The sequence below is a fragment of the Melanaphis sacchari genome, unplaced genomic scaffold (assembly GCF_002803265.2).
Source record: "Melanaphis sacchari strain LSU unplaced genomic scaffold, SCAv2.0 Contig4_pilon_pilon, whole genome shotgun sequence".
NCBI classification, from domain to species: Eukaryota; Metazoa; Arthropoda; class Insecta; order Hemiptera; family Aphididae; genus Melanaphis; species Melanaphis sacchari.
Genome location: NW_020271335.1, coordinates 472,728 through 496,395, shown reverse-complemented (window position 1 = coordinate 496,395; position 23,668 = coordinate 472,728). Strand labels below are relative to the sequence as shown.

The window sequence follows — 23,668 nt, the reverse complement described above, 5'->3', positions numbered from 1 at the left end:
GATAGGAGAAATCAGTTAGAACTGTAGACAAAAAAATGATAATATTTTTCATAGTATAGCAAGGGGAGATATTTTATTTGCATGTCGACGGTAATGATTTAAAAAATCGAGAACATTGTTACGTTATGAGTATTAAACATTATAATAGCTAAAAAAAAAAAATTTCAGAGTTGAATTCATTCTTTTTGATTGGAGTAGTTGACAAAAGCAACTACTTCAACAGCTCAACACGTCTACTTGCGACCTTTGGTCGTCAGAATTCGCCAAAAAGCTCTCATTTCCGCCACGTCAGACTGTATCCGGACTATGTGTGCACGATACGCTGACTGAAAAAACAGTTAATCATTCTTTTGGTAAATTTGACTTTAAAGGAAAAGTGAAAAATGAATTCGGCTATTGATCATTGAACGCCAGACAAAAATAAAATACAATTAGGTTTTAACTATTAAGCGCTATTAGAGTACTGTTTATGAATGTGTTTATTATTTTTCTTTTGTAATGATTCTCGTCTGGCAAACGTACAAGTATAAATATTTTAAAACAAAATTATTTAGTTCAAAACAAACCAAATTTTCTCTGATATAATACTACACAGTTTTGTTTAGTTACTATAATTTATTATACCTTCTGACTTTTATTGGTTATTATACAAAACTTTTTGTATTTTGCATTTTATATTACATATAATATACTCATACAATCGTACTAAACGTTTATTACGTTTAAGATTTATATATTATTAGGTATTTTCTGAAAATATGTTAAGTCAAAATTAATTAAATACTGGCGTAATAGTTGTTTAATTATTTTCTATTTCTAGAGAAAAAAATGAATCAATAATTTTATACGTTCCTACGTATACATAAATACAACTAATTTTAAACATTTTTGTATTAATTTTATACAAACTTAAATGTTTTAAGATTATGTTAATACACATATGTATTTATATAATAATACTAATTTTATATTTGTTAATGTTTAATTTTAATTTTACAATTATTATTTTCTTAAATCATAAGGAAGATTTTAGATTGAAACTTATAATCTGAATACTGAATATAGATATTAGATTACCTGTATAATAGTAGCCGCTTGATCTCGTGATAAACCCCAAGAAAATTTAGATGTTGTTCGTAACAAATCATTACTAACCATAGTAAATGGATTGCTACTAACCAATGTTCTTTTGCGTTCTGGATATAACGGATTATTATACCATAGATCTTCAGCTAGTCTGTTCATGAAAATTTTGCGAAATTTATGATTATAACTTATAGCTTCTGCTTTGTGCACTTCACTAAGCACGTGAACCAAAGATGGGTATAATGATAACTCTAAAATCCTACCTAAGCGGATAAAATTTAACTTATTATTCTTGGTATTCATTTTCATAATATTTATTAAAAATGTTATTTATTAAATTTGCGTTACTACGGCTTAAAAACAATTCATAATATAACAAAAAATTGTACAAAAACGATATAATGATAATACGTGTATTAATATTATATTTCAAAGTTTTTAATATTTAAACAAATAAATATCATTATTTAGAGTTCATTTTTTATATCAGTTATACAAATACCTCTATGGTTTAAAGAAAACTTTTCTTTAAACAATTGAAAATAATATTATACGTCAATAATTAACATTAAAACACGATATTATATTAATATTTGAAATTTTCAATCGACAATGAAAATGTTATTTTTTTTTTCGTTAAATATCTACTAATTTTTTTTTTTTTTTATTAAAAAACAAGTCTTTTTAAACAATTCATTTGTTATTATTTATATAATAGATATAAGATACATTCAATTACATTGTGTTTTCTAGGATTAAATAAGTACAAATTACAAAGAAATATTAAAAAAGAAAAAATATGTAACTGTGAAATTTTTAAATCATTCATTTTATTGCCTTATTTATTGTACATTTATTTTCCCTTCTTTAAAACTGTCTTCTGGCGTTTTTATTTGTTTATGTATTATTCAAATATGAAAATCCTGCCAAAAAAAAATGTATATATGTGTTATGTCACGGTAACAATTTAAACAAATAGACTAGGTATTTTGGCGATATCGCAGAAAGGTCATACAATATTATGAATGTGTGTGTATATGTTTTATTATAATAGACGTGTATAGTTTTTTTAACCTTATTCATTTTATTATATCTCCCTTTTCCATCAAAAGTAGGCATACCATATCTGAACATAAGTGAATTAATAGTGACAAGGTATAATATGATTGGTTACCATCACGAGAATCCAAGTGAGGTCATGCAAACATAGGATTTCAAAACGATTTTTCTTTTCCCTCGTTTGTTTGCCAACTTACTGCATTTAAAACGATACTATGTTTACAGTGTTTTATGCACAAATTACCCTTCAAAAATATATTTCTTCAAACGAACTTAACCAAAAAAAAAAAAAAATAATAAAAATAACTGTTCTAAAATTGCATTTAAAACTCTTTTTTTTAATTGTAAAATGTGATGGATTTACAAAAATAAACAATAACAATCACTTTAAAAAAATCCATTGCAAAAATGAAGTATTTTAAATCATGCTAGGAAATTGATAACAATTAGTTAAATTAAGTGCGAAAAACTAAGTTTTTGTCAAAAATTTTAGAATTAATACAATTTTAGGGTAATGACTAATAACTTTTATATAAATAAATCTTTAGTAATTTTGTTAATACATTTAAAAACGTAGGTATATTTGTAATAAGGTCCCCAAAGTATTTATTTTCAAAATATATCATCACAAAAATGTATTTCTTAAAAATAAGTTTAAAAATTATTTTTTTTCTAATATGAACTTATTATTATTATATCCAATTAACTTTATAATATACATTATTCCAAAATTTCATATTTAACAAAATATTTATTGATTTTAAATTCAATCTAAAATAGCAACAATGATATTAACATTTTGCTCTTATTAATAAAACAAGTACTTGTTTTGCACTTCTTAAATTTTCTTTGCGTGTTATAATATCATTTAACTTAAAAGACGCAACTAGTGGTTTTCACCTGTCAGTATACAATGTTGATATAACTTTAACCCTTTATATGAAACCAACGTGGTACCACAACCACTTAAATATTTTGATATAATATTAGAAAAATGGCAAATGCTATAGACAACTTCTGTATAACACTGTGTAGTCTAAAAGTTTACAAGAAAAAACCAATGGTCATTTGATAATTTTTGAAGAGAGGTGTAAATTTCTAAGTTCCAACTAATTAAAATAACACATATTCTGATATTAATCTTACTCGTTATAATATATCATTTCAAAGTTTAATAAATATTTTGTTATATATATATACCAAATGAAACATAAAAATAAACATTTTATAATTATTAAAACCAAAAATCTTTTTGAATATAATAGTTTAATAGTTTCAAATTTATTTTCATACATATATAATGTAAATTTTTATTTAGATTTATTTTATATCTATTCCTTAATATTTACAGTACATTTTTAATTAAAATAAAAAAATGTATATACTTTTTTAACTTATTCGTAGGTAGGTATATATTTTCTTATTTTTTATTTAAAAAAAAAATTCAATATTTCATACAAAATATTTTCATCCGCTTAAATAAATTAAAATAGTGTGTATACTTCATATTATAATGCTCTAGCCAAGTTACATCTTTTTTAACTTACATAAACACATAAACATGTAACTATAATATTATGTTAATATACATAATAGCTAACAATTTTCAGTAAATTCAACTAAAATAAACTTTTCTTTAATAACATTAAATACAATTATTTTATACTAAAATACAACTGTTTCAAAATAACATAATTTCACGTTCAAATATGAAACAATATGATATGGTTTCTTAAATTATAATACAAGTAAAAAACTAGAATAATATAATATACACATAAAAGATAGTATAAGCCAACTAACAGCCGTCAAATAAATGTACTCATCAAACTCTTTAAAAGTATCTAAAAGTATTGTATCACAATTAATTATAGGTAATAGTATTTTTATTAATTTTCAATGTATTATAGAATAAAAATTACATATTACAATAATATATTATATACTATTATCATCATAATTGTACAAAATTTAATTCATTTTGAATATTTTTTAAATACAACAAGTGGGACACAAACAAAGAGCGATTACAAAAACACATAACTAAATATTATATAAAGCTTAAGTACCTATATAATATAGAGACCATTTTATACTGATGGTTCTTTCCAATGTATTTTAGTTTTAAAAAAGTTGTTTAAAAAAAAGAAAATTAAGTGGCCTTTTATTTTTATTACCATTGTGTTTTCCTTTTCTTTTTCACGTTCTATAAATCTAATAATTTATGTTAATTTTAAAAAAATATCATTATTATGTATGAAATATACAAAATGGACTAAATAAATACTTTATTTCATAAATATTATATTAATATTAACATTAATCTGGTCGTGTAAATATTAAATAAAAAAAAAAAATATTCAACAAGCTTAAACTATCTTGAATCTTTAAAAATGAAAATTATATGTACGTAATATTTACGTAATATGCACCTAATTGAACATCTACATCTGTCATTCTATTAAAAATTTTACATTATAAATAATTAATAATATTAATTATTAATAATATATTCTTGTTTTTTTGTTATTATTAATTAGAAAGTTATACATTAAAAGTTTTGTATGATAAAATTATATTTTTGTTAGACTACTTTAATTTTTAGTACGTATAATTTTAAATTTTAGTACATTTAAAAGTATTACTAAGTCAATCAAAAAATTTTTAGTCTAATTAATTTATCGAAAGTCAAAACTTTTTAAAATAATGAGTGAAGATACTCAAATGGGCCTTCTTGTTTATTAATTATGTAACCATAGTGTTTCATTACAATCAGTTACATGGTGGTCAGATATTTTCAAAATATTATTGATATCATAAAAATTATCAACCACGTAGCTAAAGTTTGAATACTTTAAAGTTTGGTTAACATGGTATTGTGTCGAAAAACGCTGTATAAACCACAATCTACAGTGAATAACAATCTAAACGCATATATACGAGTAATATAGGGAAATATAGGAAATTTACTTTAAAAAAATCATAAATAGTTAAGGAAGTAAAAACTATTATAATATAATTTACTTATTTATCTTTTAAATTATATAATACATAAATAACTATAATTAATTAGGTTATTAACAATGAAATTCCTAGAACATTCTACTCGTCGGGTACACGTGGTACACACTAAAACCAGCTCTTTGAACTAAAAAATCATTCTGGAATTTTATTTATTTATCATTTTTGCACTATTTTAATGAGTAATTGTGATGTAGCGTAAATTTTTAGCTGTTAAATTCCCATTTATAAGCAAAGTTAAAACAAACTTTTAAGTAACACAACACATTATCTGTCAATCATATTTTTCATATATTTTAAGTAGGATTATACGAGTATTTAATGAATATTCTAACTGACAACTAAATACACAACGTAATATTTTATTTTTGGGAAAAAAACATAACAAGCATAATGAAATTTATACTATTAAAAATTTAAAATTTGATACACTTACTTGTGATAAGAAGACAAAAACAAACCATCAGATTCCAGACTGTAGTATTGACCTGCAGCGTTTCCATTTCCAGTAAATTATCAACGATTGCATTGAAAAAAACTGATGCTGCTGAAAAATATAAATATAATACCTAATAAATATATTATAATTTAAGACATAGGACAAACAAAAACGTAATTCTATACTAAAAAAAATTGAGTCTAACGTATAACAATTATTAGGTATACAAAATCATGATTTTAGACAAATTTAAAGATTAAATAAGTATAAAAATAATATTATCATATTTTATCGGTAATAATTTAAGAATATATCTTTAAATAGTTTAAATTTAATTTCATCAAAGTAATTTAGTAGGATTTGCCCTTCAAAACCGTTATTTAGACGATTCAAAAATTAATATATTTTAAAAAAGCTTTAAAATTATCAAGAAATATTTAATTTTTTTCTAATTTATATTCATGATAATTGTTTATTTAGTTATAATTATAGATATGTACATAATTTTCTTTCGAGATGTCTAAAAGAACAATTAATTAATAAATTACGTCTAAATTGGCATTACTAAAATGGTAAATAATTATAAATTATAAATTTATACATGATTAATGGTAGCTACTATTTAATACCTAGTAAAATATTTAATTAATTCAATGTCAATTAAAATATGTTATATACTATTAAGTCAATGATAACTCAAAATTCTAGATGACTGGATGAACATAATATCTTATTATCTATTATCCTTTTTTACTAAGTACTAATAAATATATATTTATAAAATCCTTAAGCCATCGTAGATAAATTAAAAAGTTCAATAGTCTTAATTGGTCAGATATTTCAATAATTTTCTAGAAATATGTGAAAAATCTACTAAAAACATGTAATTTTAACTTTAAACACGTTAAGTCACAAACTTAATTCCTTGACGGTGGATGATTTTTTTATATATTTATTAACGCTTCATAAATTATAGATTATAACACAGTTTATACTTTACGAAAATTTAGTTTCAAATCAATAGTTACGATAATAACTTAATAAATATGAAAACATATTTACTTCCATTGGAAAAATATATACAAATATATAGATTAAGTACATCATAAAAATAATTGAAAGTAGAATAAAAATTATTGTTGTTCATTATTTGACATTTAAATTTTGATCCGTGTGAAATATATTATACAGTAATGCAAATGCACAAAATATGTATAACGCATTAATGCGTATATGTATACAATAATAAGTATATGAAAAAAAATTATATTTACATTATCTTGTAAACAATTATATTTTAGCAGTTCCAAAAATAGAGAATTTAATTTAAAAGACGTTATAAAAAATAAGTTTCACTCTATTAAAATATTCTAAAACTCTCACACGCACATATTTTTCTTTAATAAAATTATAATTAAAAGCACCTGGTAAATAACAGATAGTTGCAAGGTATTGTATTATAACATACAGTTACCCGTGAAAATAAATTTGTATTTTAACGGCAGTCAATCAGGCAGAAATATTCGAAGAAAAAAACACAAATATAATATGTCATCACTGCAGCACCGCGGAATAGATTGAAATTACGGAATGATATTTCGTCGTCTATCGCGTAAATACACTCGTCAGTAATGTCACACGCGCATGAGATTGGCGGCGGCAACGATGTTTCCCGCAGGGTGTCCGTTAGCACACTAGCAGCCGACGCGGAGATTTCGGTACTGGGCGATGATGTTCGGCACGCGCCTCTTTGCCGACGCGGCGCCGCACACGGTGATGGTACGAAAAAAAAACCGTATTTTCCGGTCTCGCGCGAAAAATGGGAAAAACGTATATAAAGTTACTTCCACCCCAGCTGGGTCCCGTCCAAGGGTGGTGGCGAGGGGTGGGGCCAAATACGACGCGCGTCCCTCACGTTTTTCCGACCAATTACCGGTTTATTTAATCATACCCGGACACTGCCGTTAACCAGCCTTTCCACACCTTTAGCTCTAGGGTCGTTAAAATTGAGACTCAGGACTAGCCAACGCACGCCGGGACGTAAAAGAAGGGAGACCCGATAAAAACCCGGTGGATATCCTTTGTGGCGGCCACGGTGTTTAATCAAACGACAATGAATTATCCTGATGAAAACCCCTCCCCTCCGGCTTACCACAATACCGTGTGTACGGTAATAATTAGCGAGCAAATAATAATAACAATAATAATGATAAAACCCGTGGCCTTGTCCGGAAATCAAGAAAAATTTCACCGGTTTCCTCTTAAACGCGCAAAAAAATAATTAAAATACATATTGGCTGCAATTTCATGATTTATAAACGTAAAATACTATTCTCGTATTTAGTATTTATACTATCATATGTCTACGCTTATATATTATATAGCAATATAATGCGGTTGTTTATGGTAATAATGATGTTAATCAGCGGAATGCAGTATTTGTGTGTAGATAATTTTAATTAAGTGTGTTTGCAAACTTGTTGGGGAGACAGCGACGATGGTGATGGAATTTACGAGATAACAGTTGCGATATTAAACACGCGCACAGATGACATGCTACAAAGCTGCTACCATGAGAACTTAAACGAAAATAAAGGAGGAAAATCCAACACTTAATAGTCCTATGTCCTACATTATACTATGAGATACGAAAATCTTATTAAAACTTCACATCCTCTTCTTTCATCAATAGTTTTGAATTTAACCTTACAATTATTATGACCATTAATGTACTATGCGTACATTTAATAACAATAATATTAATCTTATACATAAGATACTATTTGTGTTAATCCATTTTATTATCAGTTGTTTCCAATAAATATTTTTGTCCAACGTAAATAAGTTCGTTATTTTTAATGTCCAATTTACTTGTATTTACATTTTATTTTTTTAAGCCTATGTCTTAAGAAAACCAAATGAATTAAAAGGACACATTTATTGTAAATTTAGTTTATTACATAAGCGTTTAGATTACTATTTAGTTTTAAGTAATAAGCGAATACTTAAATATACACAATGATTTTGTTCTATTTTTTGTAATGAGTTTACTAAATTTTGAACTCATTCTTGATTAGCAGTACATTTTGGAGGATTGGTGATTTGACACGTGTATGACTACCCTTTATCTGGATAATAGTATTTTTCTTATCTTTTTAAATAAGTTTTATATTTTTTGAAACTTTCAAGTATTAAAATGATGAGTTAATAGATTTTTCCAGTTTCGAATGGAAATATTTTACAACATTATTGGTTCTGTCTTCAGTTTAATACAAGCTCATATATATTTCTCATTCCTGGCGGGAATTAATGAGGAACAGCTTTTTTCCTATCACGCGCTGATCGTCCACGATTATAAATTTATTCAATGCTTTCATTCAAATTATCAATTAATTACGTCATCGAAAATTTCTTGCGAGTCCTCTAATATTATGAATGGTAAATACATTAACTCTAATAAATTATTTCTTATAATTGGCTAATTGTCTATAGTTCAAATATTCTTCTCTTAATCACTGTTCACTAGCTGACGCCATAAAGATTTTACAAAATAAAAGAGACAATGGAACTCATTAAATATAGTTCTTAACATATTTATAATTGCTAACTTAAAATCACATACTACAAATTGAGAGTTTAATTTTAAGTAATGACATTCGATAGAATTTTTAAGTTCTTGAAAAATTATACTATAGATTCGTTCGTTTTTATGAACAGCCAATGCAAAATTAAAGGAAATACATTTTTTATTCAAATTCCGTGAATATTACGTAATATAACAACATGAAATGTCTTAATATCTACAGCTTAAAAAGTTCCATTGGAAAAAATAGTATCATTTGTAACGAATAATCAATCGAACGTTTTGTACTGTAGAAAATATTATCAATCTGTCAGGGTCATTATTCTCACTATCATTTATAAAAAAGGTTCATCACATGTCATAACGTTGTAAAGATCGTGAATTTCAACATCAAATAAATTATGTGGCATAATAGATCTTGTTTTATTTTGTTGTAAGTTTATCCACTTGTTTGACTACATTTTTATTTACTAACTTACAAGAACTTTTTCGTTATGAACATTTCCCATACCTTGTTGTAATATTTTACTTAGTATAGAGTTAAATGCTTTTTTAATTACTGTTTTGATTCGTTGAGCAATTTATTTCGTTTCAACGACTGCTTCATCTGGTGGGTGTAAAATGCGTTACATTTAAAAATAACCAAATTTTCCAAATCACTGTTTCTTAAACACGTTGTATTATAGATTGATCGATTTTCACATCTCTAATACTACCTGTATAGTATGACTTTTGTTAAACAAATGTTGTTTATAACAAAATTTATTGCTTAAAAGTATTGATTTGTTCTTTTTAGATTTAATAACTCTAGTGTTAAATTTTGGCTTAATATTCCATCAGGTAGTTTCTAAGTTAAAAATGTTATTTTTAAAGAAATAATTATTAATAATTAAGAATAATAATTTAAAATGAATAAAACCTACCAATAAAATCCTACTACTAAAATCATTGTAATTAAAATTTGAATAAATAATAAATGTTTTAATTAAGTACTTTTGACTTCATAGATTGGATGAAAAGTATATTGGACTATACCATCTTCTGGCCTTACCTAGGTAATACCTTTATAGGACAAAATATATTTGACTAATATTATCTGAGCTTTATGAATTGGATCAAAATTCTGCTAACCATGTAAGTATTTATAAAATTACATCAATTAACTACATCAATGTAATAGATTAGGGGAAAGGGGGTCAACATTAGATGTTTTCGAATAAAATGTATCATATAGAATATTACAGACATTATCCATTTAGAATTATTTTAGACCTTTATGATTTTCTTAAAGATCAATGCCAAACGCTTTTATGATAAATTTATAACATCATAACGATACATTATGATAATATCATACTTAATACATCGAGTACATATTATTGTGAAAATACACATAGAAACACGAATATTTTATATCATATTTTTGAAAGTTATATTATTTAAATAAAACTTCTAAATAAGTCTTAAATTGAATGTATTTAAATGTACACAATACACAAAACACAATACTAAGAGACTATAAAAATAATACAATAACGCAGTTCATAAATAAAATATAAGCTATTTTGTAGTAAAAGTAGAAAAAAATTGAAAAACAAAATTTGACAATATTTAAAAAAATATGAAAATGAAATCTTCAATTAAATGCTTTGCTAAAATAATAGTATACCTAAAAGTATTAGGTATATTTTATTGAAAAAAAATATCATAAATCATAACATTATAAAAATGATTAGAAATTTGGAATAAACTTTAAGTTAAAATACATGTTATAAATGTATATATTGTTGTATTTAGGTGTTTCTGCAGGTACAGCTATTTATTAACCACTGGCTTACTAGGAATATAATGAACAAAATATCATAATAACATATTAGTGATTTTAATTTTTAAATATTTACATATGACATCTATCTTTTAGCATTTAATGAGAAAACTTTATATTTGTCAAAATAAATTATACATTTTTTTAATCCAAGAATTATCCTCATTGTTCTGAAGTACTCCCTAGCGCATATTCTAAGTACTGTTTTTTCCTACAGAATTTCTTAGCATATTCCTGGGATTTAAACACTTTTTTGTTACTTTCTACGTTGCCTGTTTTTTTTTTTTTTGCACTATCGCGGGAATCATTATGCTAATGTCACCCAGAAACCATAAAATAAACGGCTGTTCATTTACCTTTAATAAACAGCCTTAAAGTTTCCAAAGTATATATTCTCCTTTGGACGAGCCTCTTAAATCCCAAGAGGTCTATAACCGTTTTTTATTTATTTTGTTTTCTTCTCCTTTTTTTAATCTTTTTCAAAATCGTGGACCTTTTTTCTTTCAAAACAAACCCCAAATGTCGAAAATAATTTAATATGATGTGTTTTTGTCATCAATTATCTTATGAGAAAACGTTTACCAATTATTTTATATCTAGAATAATGTGACTTAATTTATTGATACTTATCTTATCATTTAATAATACCTTGAACAGTGATACAACTAATTTCTGGTCACGTTTTTACCATAAGTAAAGGCGTTCTATTTGTATGTCATAATACACGTTTCGAATCATAAACATAGAGGTAAATAAGGACACAGTATAATTCAGTTAATACGAAGTGTATGTACGAGTATTTACGATTCTCAAGAAAATAGTGTCAGGATGAGGAAAGAGCGAGAGAAAACATTAATCAGATATGTCTGGGAATTGTTCGGTTTTTAAAGGTTAGCTTATTCGGCCTTCAGGGCTTCCATATTAGTTTACTGCCGAATTGTTCCCAAAACATCCTAAATTAAATTTGTTCGTTTGGATCCGAAATTGAATTATGGGCGCCTCAAGCCCCAACGTGCAATGGCGGAAAGGGTGAGTGAGGTGCACGCTTGGCTTTGAACCCACCCGCAGCACGTTCGCATATAACTGCAGCCTATTTCGGACGTTTATACCACTCTAAGAGCCCCTCACGGAGCTAAAACCAGTAATACTTATTAATGGATAAAAGAAATATAACAACCTCCAGACTTTTCATGGTTTCTTCCCTGAGCAAACATTGCGCAACTATAACTTTTACGGACGTATTATACTCGTATTGCGTGTTAAAAGAAATTATATTTTAATTATAAAAACAAAACACATAATTTTCAATCCTCTTGTTTATCCATGAACTTAACAAATAATGTTATCATATTATCAATTACTACATTTCTTTGTATAATTCAAATAGTTAAATAGTATATTAATTTTTAATAATATTTTATATAAATTTAATTAAATTTTGAAAGCTAAAATTAATTGGATTTTTAATTTACAAATTAATAATTACACCATAATTCAGTTCTAGAAATATGCGTGGAATTCTGTTATATTTAATAAATAAATAATTAGCGATTTTTCAATTGTTATAACTTAAAATTTTTTCAAAAAAGTAAACCAACTTTTATAGATAAAAAAATACATATTTTATTTTTAACTAATTGTTATAATTTAATTAAAATATTTCATCTAAAAATCAGTTTCTAACGTTTATTTATTTAATTTTAACAATCCATTTCAGAAATAGTAATATACATTTTGTGTTTTTCTTTAGATAAAAGTCAATTTAATTTTTACATTTTCGATTTTGAATATTTCATACCAAACATAAATAATTATCTTAGTATTTATTATTTTATATCCATACACAATTTATACCATTTAAACACTAAGTTAACAATTTTATCATTTAAACTTTTAAACCTTTGTTTATAATTTCACTTATTTAGAAAAAATATAAAATAAACGATATTTTTGAACATGATATTTCATAAAAAAAATTCATTATATTTAACAATTACCACTTTCTGCTTACATCTGGTACAATTGAATATTTCTATTATAAATGGGCAAGTGTTTGCTAAATTTTGGCGAAGATTATAAGTACGTTGCCTGTTTCTACATTACTCACAAACAGCCTAAAGAACGACGGGATAAAAGCGATATTTTTCCAATCCAATCTACGGAAAACGTGATGTAATTTCTCTAACCTCTATCTATACAAAATTTATATTATAGAGTTTATATTACATAAATAAAATTATCAATATCATTGTAGAAAAAAAAATAGCTCAAATCTCAATTATGATTCATATAAATACACTAACAATAAATAAATTTAAGTTTTCTCTATATGTTTCAGGAGTATATAATAAAACAAAATAAATTATTATTTATTTTAAATTATTGGTTTACTAGTTCAATCTAAAGAGCTAAAATGCATACCTATTTATATTATATAAATAACACTATCGTCATGAATCAATGAATGCACTCATTTTAAATTCTAAATATATGAATAAACACTTAAAAATTATATAATTATTATTAATTTATTATTAAAATAAATATAAGTAGGCACCTATACTATTGTCAGTATTATCAATCAATAATATTTAATAACGTAGATATATCTATTTAATATAGTATAATACATAGACACATAGTTATTAATATTCCACTGTTCCGTTCCACGCTTTAAAATATGTATATAAATACATTTTTAGAAAATATTTCCTAAATAAAATTAAAATTTATTCAAATATTTTATAAAATATATCTTGAAATGATTTATGAAAACAAAATACAATTGTTATTCTATAAAATTTAAAATGTTAAAATGTTTACGTAAAAATAACTATGTCATCATTTTCAGTATTTAAAAAAGCTGAAATAACTTTTGAAGAAAAGAAAATGATTTAGTATTTAATAATAATCTACATTGTAATTTTTTTAAGTTGAACTTTTTATATAAGTATTGTATAAACCAACGCTACCCACTAGGGAGTTACCTATCGAAAAAAAGACTTGGGCTTATGAATATAAGTTGTAGTTACAAATTCAGCACATTCCGCAAAATATATTTTGTATATCTACATTAAATTACTTTTTTTAAGTTTTAGTGATTATGAAATTCATAGTTATTAGTTTTTAAAGAAAATCAAACATATACAAATATTGTTTTTGCTAAATCTCAAAATTTAGATGTAAATATGGCAATCAAAAAACTAAAGTATAAAATCAAACATCGTATTTAAAATAAGTATTAAGCAGGTATAATGAAGTACCTAACTTACAAAATATAAGTACAATGTAAGTACAAATGTAAGTAATAGATTAAATTACTAAATATAAATCTAATCTAAGTTTATCAAGCAATAGGAATGACATTTAATCAAAAATACTTATTAACAACACAATATTAAATATTTGATACACCATACTTATTATTTTTAATAATCTTCTTTAGACTATAATATTGACAATCACTTCAATAAAACACGTCGATAATGATGTACAAAGGCAAATTCGTACACTTATTTACATATACACTAATTTATTATTTAAGTACGTTATAAAAAAATTATAAAAAATAAAAATGATTTCCAAATTTATTTATTTTTTAGTTTAATCTGTTTACCTATGTATTAAGATCAATAAATTAGCATGATAACTATAATAATAAGAAAATAAATACATGGTCTACAGCAAGGGTATCCAACCTGCGGTAGATATTAATGCGGCCCTTACTTCAATTAACCATCATTTAATTATATATAATATATTAATATTACGAGAAAAAAATTTATTTTAAGAATATAAAAATATTAAATATTAAAAATCAAATAAACTTTAATAGTGTATAAAAGTTTTATTTTTATTGGATCCAACAGTGATAGCACGAGTGTTGAGTACACATTAATTATCGATGCAGGTGATTAGTCAATCGACTTGAGACGATTTTAATAAAATATTATATAATTTTAAAATATTTTTTATTACTATAAATAAATATATTTTTCCTTATAATTTTAATTAAAATGTATCTAATAGCTTGTAAAAATATTTCTACTTATTATTCGCTATGGTAAAATTATAAAAAAATGTAATGTTGTATTATAATCTATTCATTACATTTAAATATATTATTATTAAAATGTACCTACGTGGCTTACAACAACTTCTACTCATATAATGTGACCTAGTCTTCACAAGAGATTGGATTCCTCTGGACTACAGAAACATAATCCGCTGGATAGACTTAAACATAAATTTAACATTTTGATAATTAAAAACTAGTAAGATAATTGATTTTTTAGTACATTTTATCCAAGGTATAATATTTAACAATGAATAGCTAAGTGACTGGAGAAATTAAAGAATCAATGAATATAGAGTGACTTTACAACTGTAGTTATAACTATAGAACTACCTGAACTAATCGAAGAGTTATGGATCGACAATTTAAAACATTGAATACGATTGACGTTTAAGATTTATGCAGGATCCCATAATTGAATACCGTCTATTCAAATAAATTTTATAAAAAGTTTATAGATTAGTAGTTTAATTGTAAATTTTATGTAATTTAATTTAAAATTAATGTTAAGTTAAAATGGAAGCAATCGTTTAAGCCGCTTAAATATAAAACATTTTGTGTAGATATGAAGACCAGGTTAGATGTCTACATTTACTTGACGTTTGAACAATTAGAATGTAATATTTTAAACAAAAATGCACTAAACAAAATTTAAAAAGAAATTTAAGAATCTACTAATAACAGCGGTATTATAATATTATATTAAATTTATCATAATATAGAAAATAAAATGTAAATTATAATAAATGCTTACAATTATTGGTATCTATATATAATATATATATATAAGTTATAATTATTAGGTATATAGGTTTCGTGTCTGTCTTCAGTTTATAATACTATATACAGGGTTATTCGCCAAGCATTTTAGCCCACCATTTTTCAATTTTTGACTTTTGTGAAATTTAAATATACTTAAAGAATATATTTTCAAAATCTTGAAATTGTTTGTATTACTTAAAAATATCAACTTAGTTTTTCGAATAAAAAATTAATAACCTATTGACTTTCTCTATAAATTACTTAAAGAAAAATTGTTGGTATCTAATTCAAAATTTGAATAAATAATTTCTTAGTTGAAGTTGTATGAGTTGTGAAGTATTTATATTAAAGATAATAGTCCTTAAAAATTATTTTAAAAAAAATTAGAACATATCTAATATGGATTCTAGTATTTATTAAACTTTGACCATTTTCCTAAATTATAAATATTAATAAAATAATATCAATTACTAAAATTGTCAAATTACCATACCTCCAATATTTTACATTCCATTTTTAATGATTTATTATATACTTGATACGTAAAATTAAATAACTCAAAAGATTTTCATGATAACTCGTTCTAATTTTGATTTATAATACGTCAAAAAGTAAAAAAAAATATTATTCATAAAATAATTTGGAATATAAAAGACGATTCTAATCTGAAAAAAGTCGATTTATTCGATGGAAGAAAGTAGCATAAGAAGTTTCAAGAATTTGAAAAAATAGTGTTGAAGTATATTTAAATAGTCCAAAAATCAAGTATTGAATAACGGTATTATTGAAGAAAAAAGGAATGAATAAACACGATAAATCACTCTGTATATAGCTAAACGAAAAATACCCAGTACATTGGTAACAAAATATCAAACTTGTATCACATTTTGTATAAATACTTTAAAAGCAGTACTTTTTAAAAAGTACTTTTAAAATAATAAAACATTTTATTTTAATATTTATTGTTATCTTGTAAATCGTAAATTTAACAGTTACGAGTACAGTTATGACTTATGTCTTGTGTATACATAAATTCAATTTATTTTTACAATGGTTATAAATTTTAATTTAAAATTATCCTGAAGACAAGTGCATCATATTTTTAATATCTAAAATAAAAACTATTTTAAAAATATTTTGAATAGGTTTAAAGTATTTTAAATACTTTATTCGGAATACGTTTTTTCTATACCTAAGTATTTGAATATTTATTCTCAATATATACCTAATAGATATTTTTTTAAAGTATTTTACCCAGGTTTGCCAAATCTTTAAAACGCATTATCTACTAATTAAATATAATATGTATTTAAATATTCATTTCATACCCCATGATGATGCGATGTGAAGATCCGTTAACTATAATAAAATTTATAATAATAACAAGTAATAAAATATTTTATAGTAACGAGCCACGATTGATAGTAGGTATAATACTATAATATTAATATTATTTTATCAACCAACTGGAATATTTACTGCTATCTAGTGGTAAATTATTACTCCATTATAAAATATCTTATTATAAACATACTATGTTTAAATGGAAAAAAAACTTTGGAAAAAAATCTATATGCCCCACGCGAATTTTCCAAAATCCATATCGTTGAACACTATTTACTTTTGGTAAGAAAAATATCAAAATAAAGTTTTGCGTTTGGAAAAAAACTTCAAAACTTTTGTCTTCTAAATAAGTAATAACAATCTTACTTTGATAGTTTGATACAATATCACGTTTCTCAAGTTTAATAACACGATTTATCAGTAAATTGAGTAAATTCAGTGAAGCCAATTTAAGACTCGAAATCTATAATGAAATTTTTATGAATCGTCAAATCTTGAATTTGATCATAAAATTACTGAAATTTAATTAATTTAGAGCATTGCAGTTGTCCATTTTATGGTGTAAGGCATACGATGTATATTGTCACGTCCGGTGCCACGGACACATTAAATTCATTGAAGATTATAAAACCATGTCCAGTACTGTCCCACACCCGTCAAGCATCGAATATTTTTCTTCCATGAATCAAACAATGTCAATGTTCCGTCTCAATTTTTATCGAAATTTGTTTGACAAACACAAATTGTCAAAAATTATTATTGTTTAATTGTTATTTTGGCAAATATTTTCAACGTTGATTTGATTCTAAACAGTAAACACGAGTAGAAATATTTTATCCGTTTTGGATATATTTTTTTTTCACTATTCTTTTCGCCAATCTTATCACGTGACCCGGTAACGCCTGCACTGCTGTGGCTCGTATCATCTAGACCTCATCTCCGAATCTTGATTCCCTTCATTTTCCCACTGCTCGTGCACACCACCTGAACTATAAACTTTATTGTTGGTGTTCGAACCAATTTTGGACTCGCTTGAATATTCAAAGGTAAGTTGTACGCACAGCCCGTCCGGAAAACGAAATTTCGAATCACGGCTGATATCCGACCTTCTATAAGTTTATTACTAGTAGTGCGATTGGTGTCGACTAAATGACATTCCCCCGCACACTTCCTCCACTGTTTATTTGACAACCGCATTAATATGGCTTGGGAAAACTACATTACCTAACTTTTTTAATCATAAATAATATTAATTTAATTTTTTATTCTATTTCCTTCAGAACTCCGCTAAAAATTTTAATAAAGATGGCTCCTCCTTCGTACAGTGATCTCGGCAAAGCCGCACGCGACGTATTCAATTCCGGCTATGTCTTTGACGTACTCAAGTTAGATTTAAAAACCAATCAAAACGTAGAAATCAAGGCAGGTGGTACTCAACATTTGGTGTCGGGCGCTGTAAATGCCAATTTGGAAACCAAATACGTGATCAAAAAATCTAAATACTGTAAGTTATTCTCAATAAATATGCCAATTTTAATTATCTCTATGAATAAAAAATTATTTACAGATCAATACTAGGTAATAATTATTTTACTTACCCATGTCAAAAAATCGTATTCAGTTTTTAATACTTTTTTATTTTTAAGTGTTTACATTGGTTGAAAAATGGAACACAAATGATGTTATGACCACCGAAGCTTCTTTAAGTGGCTTGTTACCTGGTGTCAAAGTTACAACTGATGGTACTTTCGATCGCAAGAAACAGTAAGTTACAATAATTAAATTTTATCAAATTTTATTTGTACATCATTTTAATTTTTCAAAGAACTAAGGCTGTGAGAGTGAAGTCTGAATACAAAAATGATTATGTCTCACTCAACTTGGATACTGAATTCAAAGCACTGAAACCTGTCATTAATGCTTCTGCTGTAGTTGCTTACAATGGTATATAAATTTGACTTAATGTATTAAAAAATATTAAATGGTTATTATTTCTTTAGGATGGTTGGGAGGTTTTAATGTCAAATATAATACTGGCGATAATCAATTACAATCTAACAATCTTGCTCTTAGCTATGTAGCTAAACAATTTGTGTTTACCACCACTGTGTAAGTAAAATAACCAAAAATTGAACTATATTTTTAATAATAATTTCATATTTTACAGAAATGATAATAAGTTATTTGGTGGCTCTGTTTTCCAAAAATTATCTGATCAATTAGATTTGGGCTTGCAAGTTTCTTGGTCATCTGAAAGCAATGATTCGTCACTTGCTATTGGTACCCAATACCAACTGAACCCAGATGTCAAGTTGCGCGCCAAGATCAATAACAAAAGTCAATTGTCTATAGGTTCTGGCATTAAAGTCAAAGATGGTATGTTATCATAGTTTATTATTTCACAAATAATAAAATTATAACTAACAAAAATTTTATTTTAGGCGTTACATTGACATTGGCTAGTTTATTGGAATGTCGTCAGTTCAACCAAGGCGGTCATAAATTTGGTATTGGCTTAGAACTTGCTTTGTAAGAGACATATACAAGCCAAACTTATTGTACGTTATATGTAGACAAAATGTATTGTCAGTAAACGTAGGATTATTAAACATAATCATAAGAGTATTTTTACTACATTAAATTCAGTGTATTTGTTTAAAATTAATTAGGAAAAATATAATTTATATCAGTTGCTCTCGTTATAATGTCATTTGATCATCTAAATGTTTATTCATCCATTCGCGTACTTTTGGATCTGCAGACATAAGTTCTATAATATGATTGACGTGATAACACAGAGCTTCAATTTTCTTATCCCAAGTTGGCAATAGTTTTTGAGCTGTAAAAAAATCCGTGTACATAATATAAACTAAAGAACATGGATCTGTATAAATAATTCACTTACATTTAAAATGAACATAAGATTCAACTTGATCAATTGAACCTTCCATACGTCCTTCAGATATCATTTGTCCTGCAATTTTTTCTGCTTTTATTGGTTCAATGCCCAATAATCGGCCAAGTTCCACAATCTTCATATTTTTGTAAAGTTTGCTTGCCGATAACAAGTTGTGTTCAATGATAGCTCGATTCAATATGGTTGAACCTTTAAAATTGAAAATTGAAAAATGATTTCAAAAACCAATTGAACATAATTACCATCTACTGTTTTAGCCTTTTGATGTGGCTGTAACATTGCATCTAATTGAGCTATTTCATTCGGTCGAATTATACGATCTAAATACATTTTTTCAAGGATTGAGAATTCTGGTAGGCTTTGACATCTTTCATCCTTAAACAATGTTGCTAGCATTCGACTGCGTTGTTGACCTATAAAAAGATAAATACATTAAACTATGTTATATTTTTTAACTAACTATATTTAAAGCATAACAAAAATAAATCAACAATTTTCTGAAAAGAAATAATGAAAAATTAAAATGCAAGTATTTTTGATACATAAATTCTTAACTTATTCCCAATGTTATTATTAATAACATTATTTAATAACTTATAAATAATTGAATAAACATACTTCCTTATCTCTTGGAACATTTATGCTTTGTTCCATGTATAAGACTAAAATGAACCAACTGGATATGCAATTTACATTGACTTACCAGCAGATGCTAATACTGTGCAAATGAGAGCATTTTTTAAAGCAGCCATGCGTTCTTCTTCTGATATGATTGACCTATATGACAATTCATTGTACCTTTGTGCTGCTTCAATAAACTTACGACGATAATCCAACACTCTGGCGTAACACACTTTATAACATATCTGTAGTTTCTCATTTTTAGATTCAGTCTAAATAAAAAAATAATATTTTTAATAATAGTAATTTTAAATAGCTGTTTAGATATTACTTGTAATAATGAAGCCCTATTAATGTAAGACTCTGCTAACATTGGATCATCATCTTCTAAATATAGGCGTGCAATTTTCATATAAGTTTCTAATTTATAATCAACAGTATATTTCCTAAAGATAATAAATTATAGTAATAATAATAAAGTAATGTAAAAATTCAACTCAATAAATACTTTTGTCCTGTTTCGAGCGGTATGCCAACAAGTACTGATGCGGCTTCCTTCCAGTTGTTTTCTCTTTCATAAATAGATGCCAAGTGTTGACGAACATTAGCAACTTGCTCTTCAAAAGAAATTACTCTTGGTTGAATCTATTAAAAATCAAATTAATTATTTATATAACTAAAGGCTGTATAGATTCTTACTTTTTCCAGTGTGAAATGAGCTAAAACTTTAGACTGTGCATCAGCTAAGTCAGGTAAGAGTTGAGTACTGACATCGGATAATATTTGACGAGATATTACTAAACTGACATTTTCATTAACAACTAATAATAAAAATAATTATATGAATTAATGATTTATTATAATTTAACATATTATAATAAGCTAATAGAGCAATGCATAAAAACAACAAATAACCAGATACTTACTGGCTTCAACAAATACTTTTAAAGCCTCAACTACATTGTCTCCAGTGGTTGTTACAACATTTTGCAACAAGTTTCTATATCTATAAAAATTGAATATTAATAATTAACAATGTTAGTTTTCAAAATATCCAATAAAATTATCTTACTTGTCGACTTGATCTTTATGAGAGGTTTGTGCATTAGCCAAGTGACTGAGATGTTGGCGAATTAGAGCTATTGTAAGAGACATGTTTTCAGACTTTGTTTTGACTTAAATAATTGAATGTAGTTTAAACTGTTATATGTTACGAATTAGTGAAGTAATATTGTAAATTTATAATTATAATGCAAAATCACAACTATCTACAAAAGTGTCAAAAACTTAAATCACGAATATAAACAGTAAATACTCGATGTATTCACGAAATAAAATTGGGCATTCAGAGTCCCAACTCAAATTCCGGAATATCGGAGTAAACAAAATGATAGAGATCACAATTTAATTTATCAACGTACCGCACTGTGGTTTTAACCATGAAAACCATAAATGTTACATGGTCACCAACCGAACCACATAAAACTATGTACAATATATTTATTTTATTATATCGGAAACATAAGTGCCTTAAACGGCTTAAACATTGAGAAAACTTAAAACAGATAGATAAATTTTCAATTTCAGTCAAATGTTGAAATTTGAAATCATTAAATGATTTATGAAAATCTCATATTTTCATTTATTTTATCATAATTTACATAAATCACAGGTATAACCAGTGAATGTGCAAGGCTACGGTAGCACTCCCTAAACAAATTAATTCTTACTTGACACACAACACACGACGCTTTTAGATTCTGAGCAGTTCGTCAATCGTCATTGTGTAGGTAATGTGTATCTTATATGATACATGTAATATGATAGTAATTTTTTTAAATTTAGTTACTAAATGTAATATATTATAATAATCATAGTATATGTTATAATTATAATATTTTTATTAGGAATGGGAGAGTTAAGATTTCCTGAAATATTATCGCCTTCTAAACAATCTAAACCAGAAGAAGGCTAACTCTATATCACTATTCACTATATCAGATAGATCCCAAGACATACCACTCTCACTTTACATTTTAGGACATAGAAAAATATTAATTATCGAATAATCCACCACGTGTGTTCACTTAATTATTTTCTTTATGTTCAAATTTTCATTTTTATCATTTTTAATTATTCTCAAGAAAATTATTTAATTATTTTAAAATACTTAGATTTTGCTATTCTACGAGTACTCTATAAAGAAAAATATATTTTTGAAAATGTTTATACTCAAATCTAAAATTAGTTAGTCGAGATGAACAATAGTTAAATCTTCAGACTATATTAAAGATCCTTTTTTTATTTTGTTGTGAACCACTAACATGATGAAGAAAGGACTGTGTTAGAATTACTTCCTCCCACAAATCATCATTTATTGAAAAATTAAAAACAATTGTAAACATGGTATTCATTGCTTGAGAATCCTAATACTGAATTATTTAGGACATTTTTTATTGAGTTATTTTTTTATATACGTGCAGGTTCACTAAAGTGCACAATTTAATTACAATAACAGTACAGTATAAATTAATACAATTCTGGTTACATCAACGAAAAATGTGAAGTAAATAGGAGGACATGTCCCAACATACTAACCTTTAAATCATATAGATTTAACTTATATAATATAAATCAATACATTTGATACTATAAACCAAGATCTAAAATACATAATAAATTGTATGAACAGTATAAACTGATACTAAAACCAGTATAAGCTCTAATACTATGAATATATTGATTTATGATACCATCTTAAATTATGGATATGAATGGTGACGCCTTCAAATATATATCAATAAATCTTTCCAAAAATATGATTAAATATATACAATGATGGAATGATTATTTTTAGTAAATACAAGTTTATATGAAACATTAATCATTGAATTGACACTCTATCAACATTACAAAATAAGGACCAATTCCACTCA

General features: G+C 25.4%; 4 protein-coding genes across 9 annotated transcripts in view; 1 reads left to right on the top strand and 3 right to left on the bottom strand.

Annotated features, from left to right (window-relative positions):
* The window catches only part of LOC112599187 (lachesin-like), a 101,980-nt gene extending 94,655 nt beyond the window's left edge, over positions 1 to 7,325 (bottom strand). For 2 of the 6 annotated variants that reach the window (XM_025345998.1, XM_025346003.1), the window contains exons 1-2: positions 7,030 to 7,325; positions 5,603 to 5,713 (exon numbers count right to left, since the gene is read on the bottom strand). In XM_025345998.1, the coding sequence (XP_025201783.1) occupies positions 5,603 to 5,669 (67 nt within the window). In that variant the 5' untranslated portion in view covers positions 5,670 to 5,713; positions 7,030 to 7,325. Of the gene's footprint in view, positions 1 to 5,602; positions 5,714 to 6,879; positions 6,920 to 7,029 lie in introns of those variants that run through there. The other 4 variants (XM_025345999.1, XM_025346000.1, XM_025346002.1 and 1 more) reach the window with 4 other exon arrangements.
* LOC112599191 lies at positions 234 to 1,398 on the bottom strand. Its single transcript, XM_025346006.1, has 2 exons — positions 1,078 to 1,398; positions 234 to 326 (listed from the first exon to the last, which is right to left on the bottom strand). The coding sequence occupies exons 1-2, from the start codon at positions 1,393 to 1,395 to the stop codon at positions 234 to 236; spliced, it is 411 nt and encodes a 136-aa protein (XP_025201791.1). The 5' UTR covers positions 1,396 to 1,398.
* Positions 7,326 to 18,041: 10,716 nt separating the features above from the next.
* LOC112599190 (voltage-dependent anion-selective channel-like) lies at positions 18,042 to 19,819 on the top strand. The gene is made up of 7 exons (XM_025346005.1): positions 18,042 to 18,240; positions 18,475 to 18,698; positions 18,841 to 18,958; positions 19,020 to 19,138; positions 19,195 to 19,303; positions 19,362 to 19,570; positions 19,636 to 19,819. Exons 2-7 carry the CDS (start codon positions 18,500 to 18,502, stop codon positions 19,725 to 19,727), a joined length of 846 nt encoding a protein of 281 aa, XP_025201790.1. The 5' UTR covers positions 18,042 to 18,240; positions 18,475 to 18,499; the 3' UTR covers positions 19,728 to 19,819.
* On the bottom strand, positions 19,820 to 22,126 carry LOC112599188 (COP9 signalosome complex subunit 4). Its single transcript, XM_025346004.1, has 9 exons — positions 21,805 to 22,126; positions 21,659 to 21,738; positions 21,432 to 21,553; positions 21,241 to 21,377; positions 21,064 to 21,178; positions 20,815 to 21,004; positions 20,354 to 20,524; positions 20,100 to 20,300; positions 19,820 to 20,033 (listed from the first exon to the last, which is right to left on the bottom strand). Exons 1-9 carry the CDS (start codon positions 21,885 to 21,887, stop codon positions 19,894 to 19,896), a joined length of 1,239 nt encoding a protein of 412 aa, XP_025201789.1. The 5' UTR covers positions 21,888 to 22,126; the 3' UTR covers positions 19,820 to 19,893.
* Between the last annotated feature and the right edge of the window lie 1,542 nt (positions 22,127 to 23,668).

Bases quoted from the DNA above. Each gene is read 5' to 3' on its own strand.
- LOC112599191 (XM_025346006.1), bottom strand. From the start codon at position 1,395: ATGAAAATGAATACCAAGAATAATAAGTTAAATTTTATCCGCTTAGGT. The intron at 327-1,077 runs GTAATCTAATAT...CTGTTTTTTCAG, and splicing joins AAGCGGCTACTATTATACAG to TCAGCGTATCGTGCACACAT.
- LOC112599190 (XM_025346005.1), top strand. From the start codon at position 18,500: ATGGCTCCTCCTTCGTACAGTGATCTCGGCAAAGCCGCACGCGACGTA. The intron at 19,139-19,194 runs GTATATAAATTT...TTATTTCTTTAG, and splicing joins TGCTGTAGTTGCTTACAATG to GATGGTTGGGAGGTTTTAAT. The intron at 19,571-19,635 runs GTATGTTATCAT...ATTTTATTTTAG, and splicing joins TGGCATTAAAGTCAAAGATG to GCGTTACATTGACATTGGCT.
- LOC112599188 (XM_025346004.1), bottom strand. From the start codon at position 21,887: ATGTCTCTTACAATAGCTCTAATTCGCCAACATCTCAGTCACTTGGCT. The intron at 21,005-21,063 runs GTAATATCTAAA...TTTTTTATTTAG, and splicing joins ATAGGGCTTCATTATTACAA to ACTGAATCTAAAAATGAGAA. The intron at 20,525-20,814 runs GTAAGTCAATGT...ATCTTTTTATAG, and splicing joins CACAGTATTAGCATCTGCTG to GTCAACAACGCAGTCGAATG.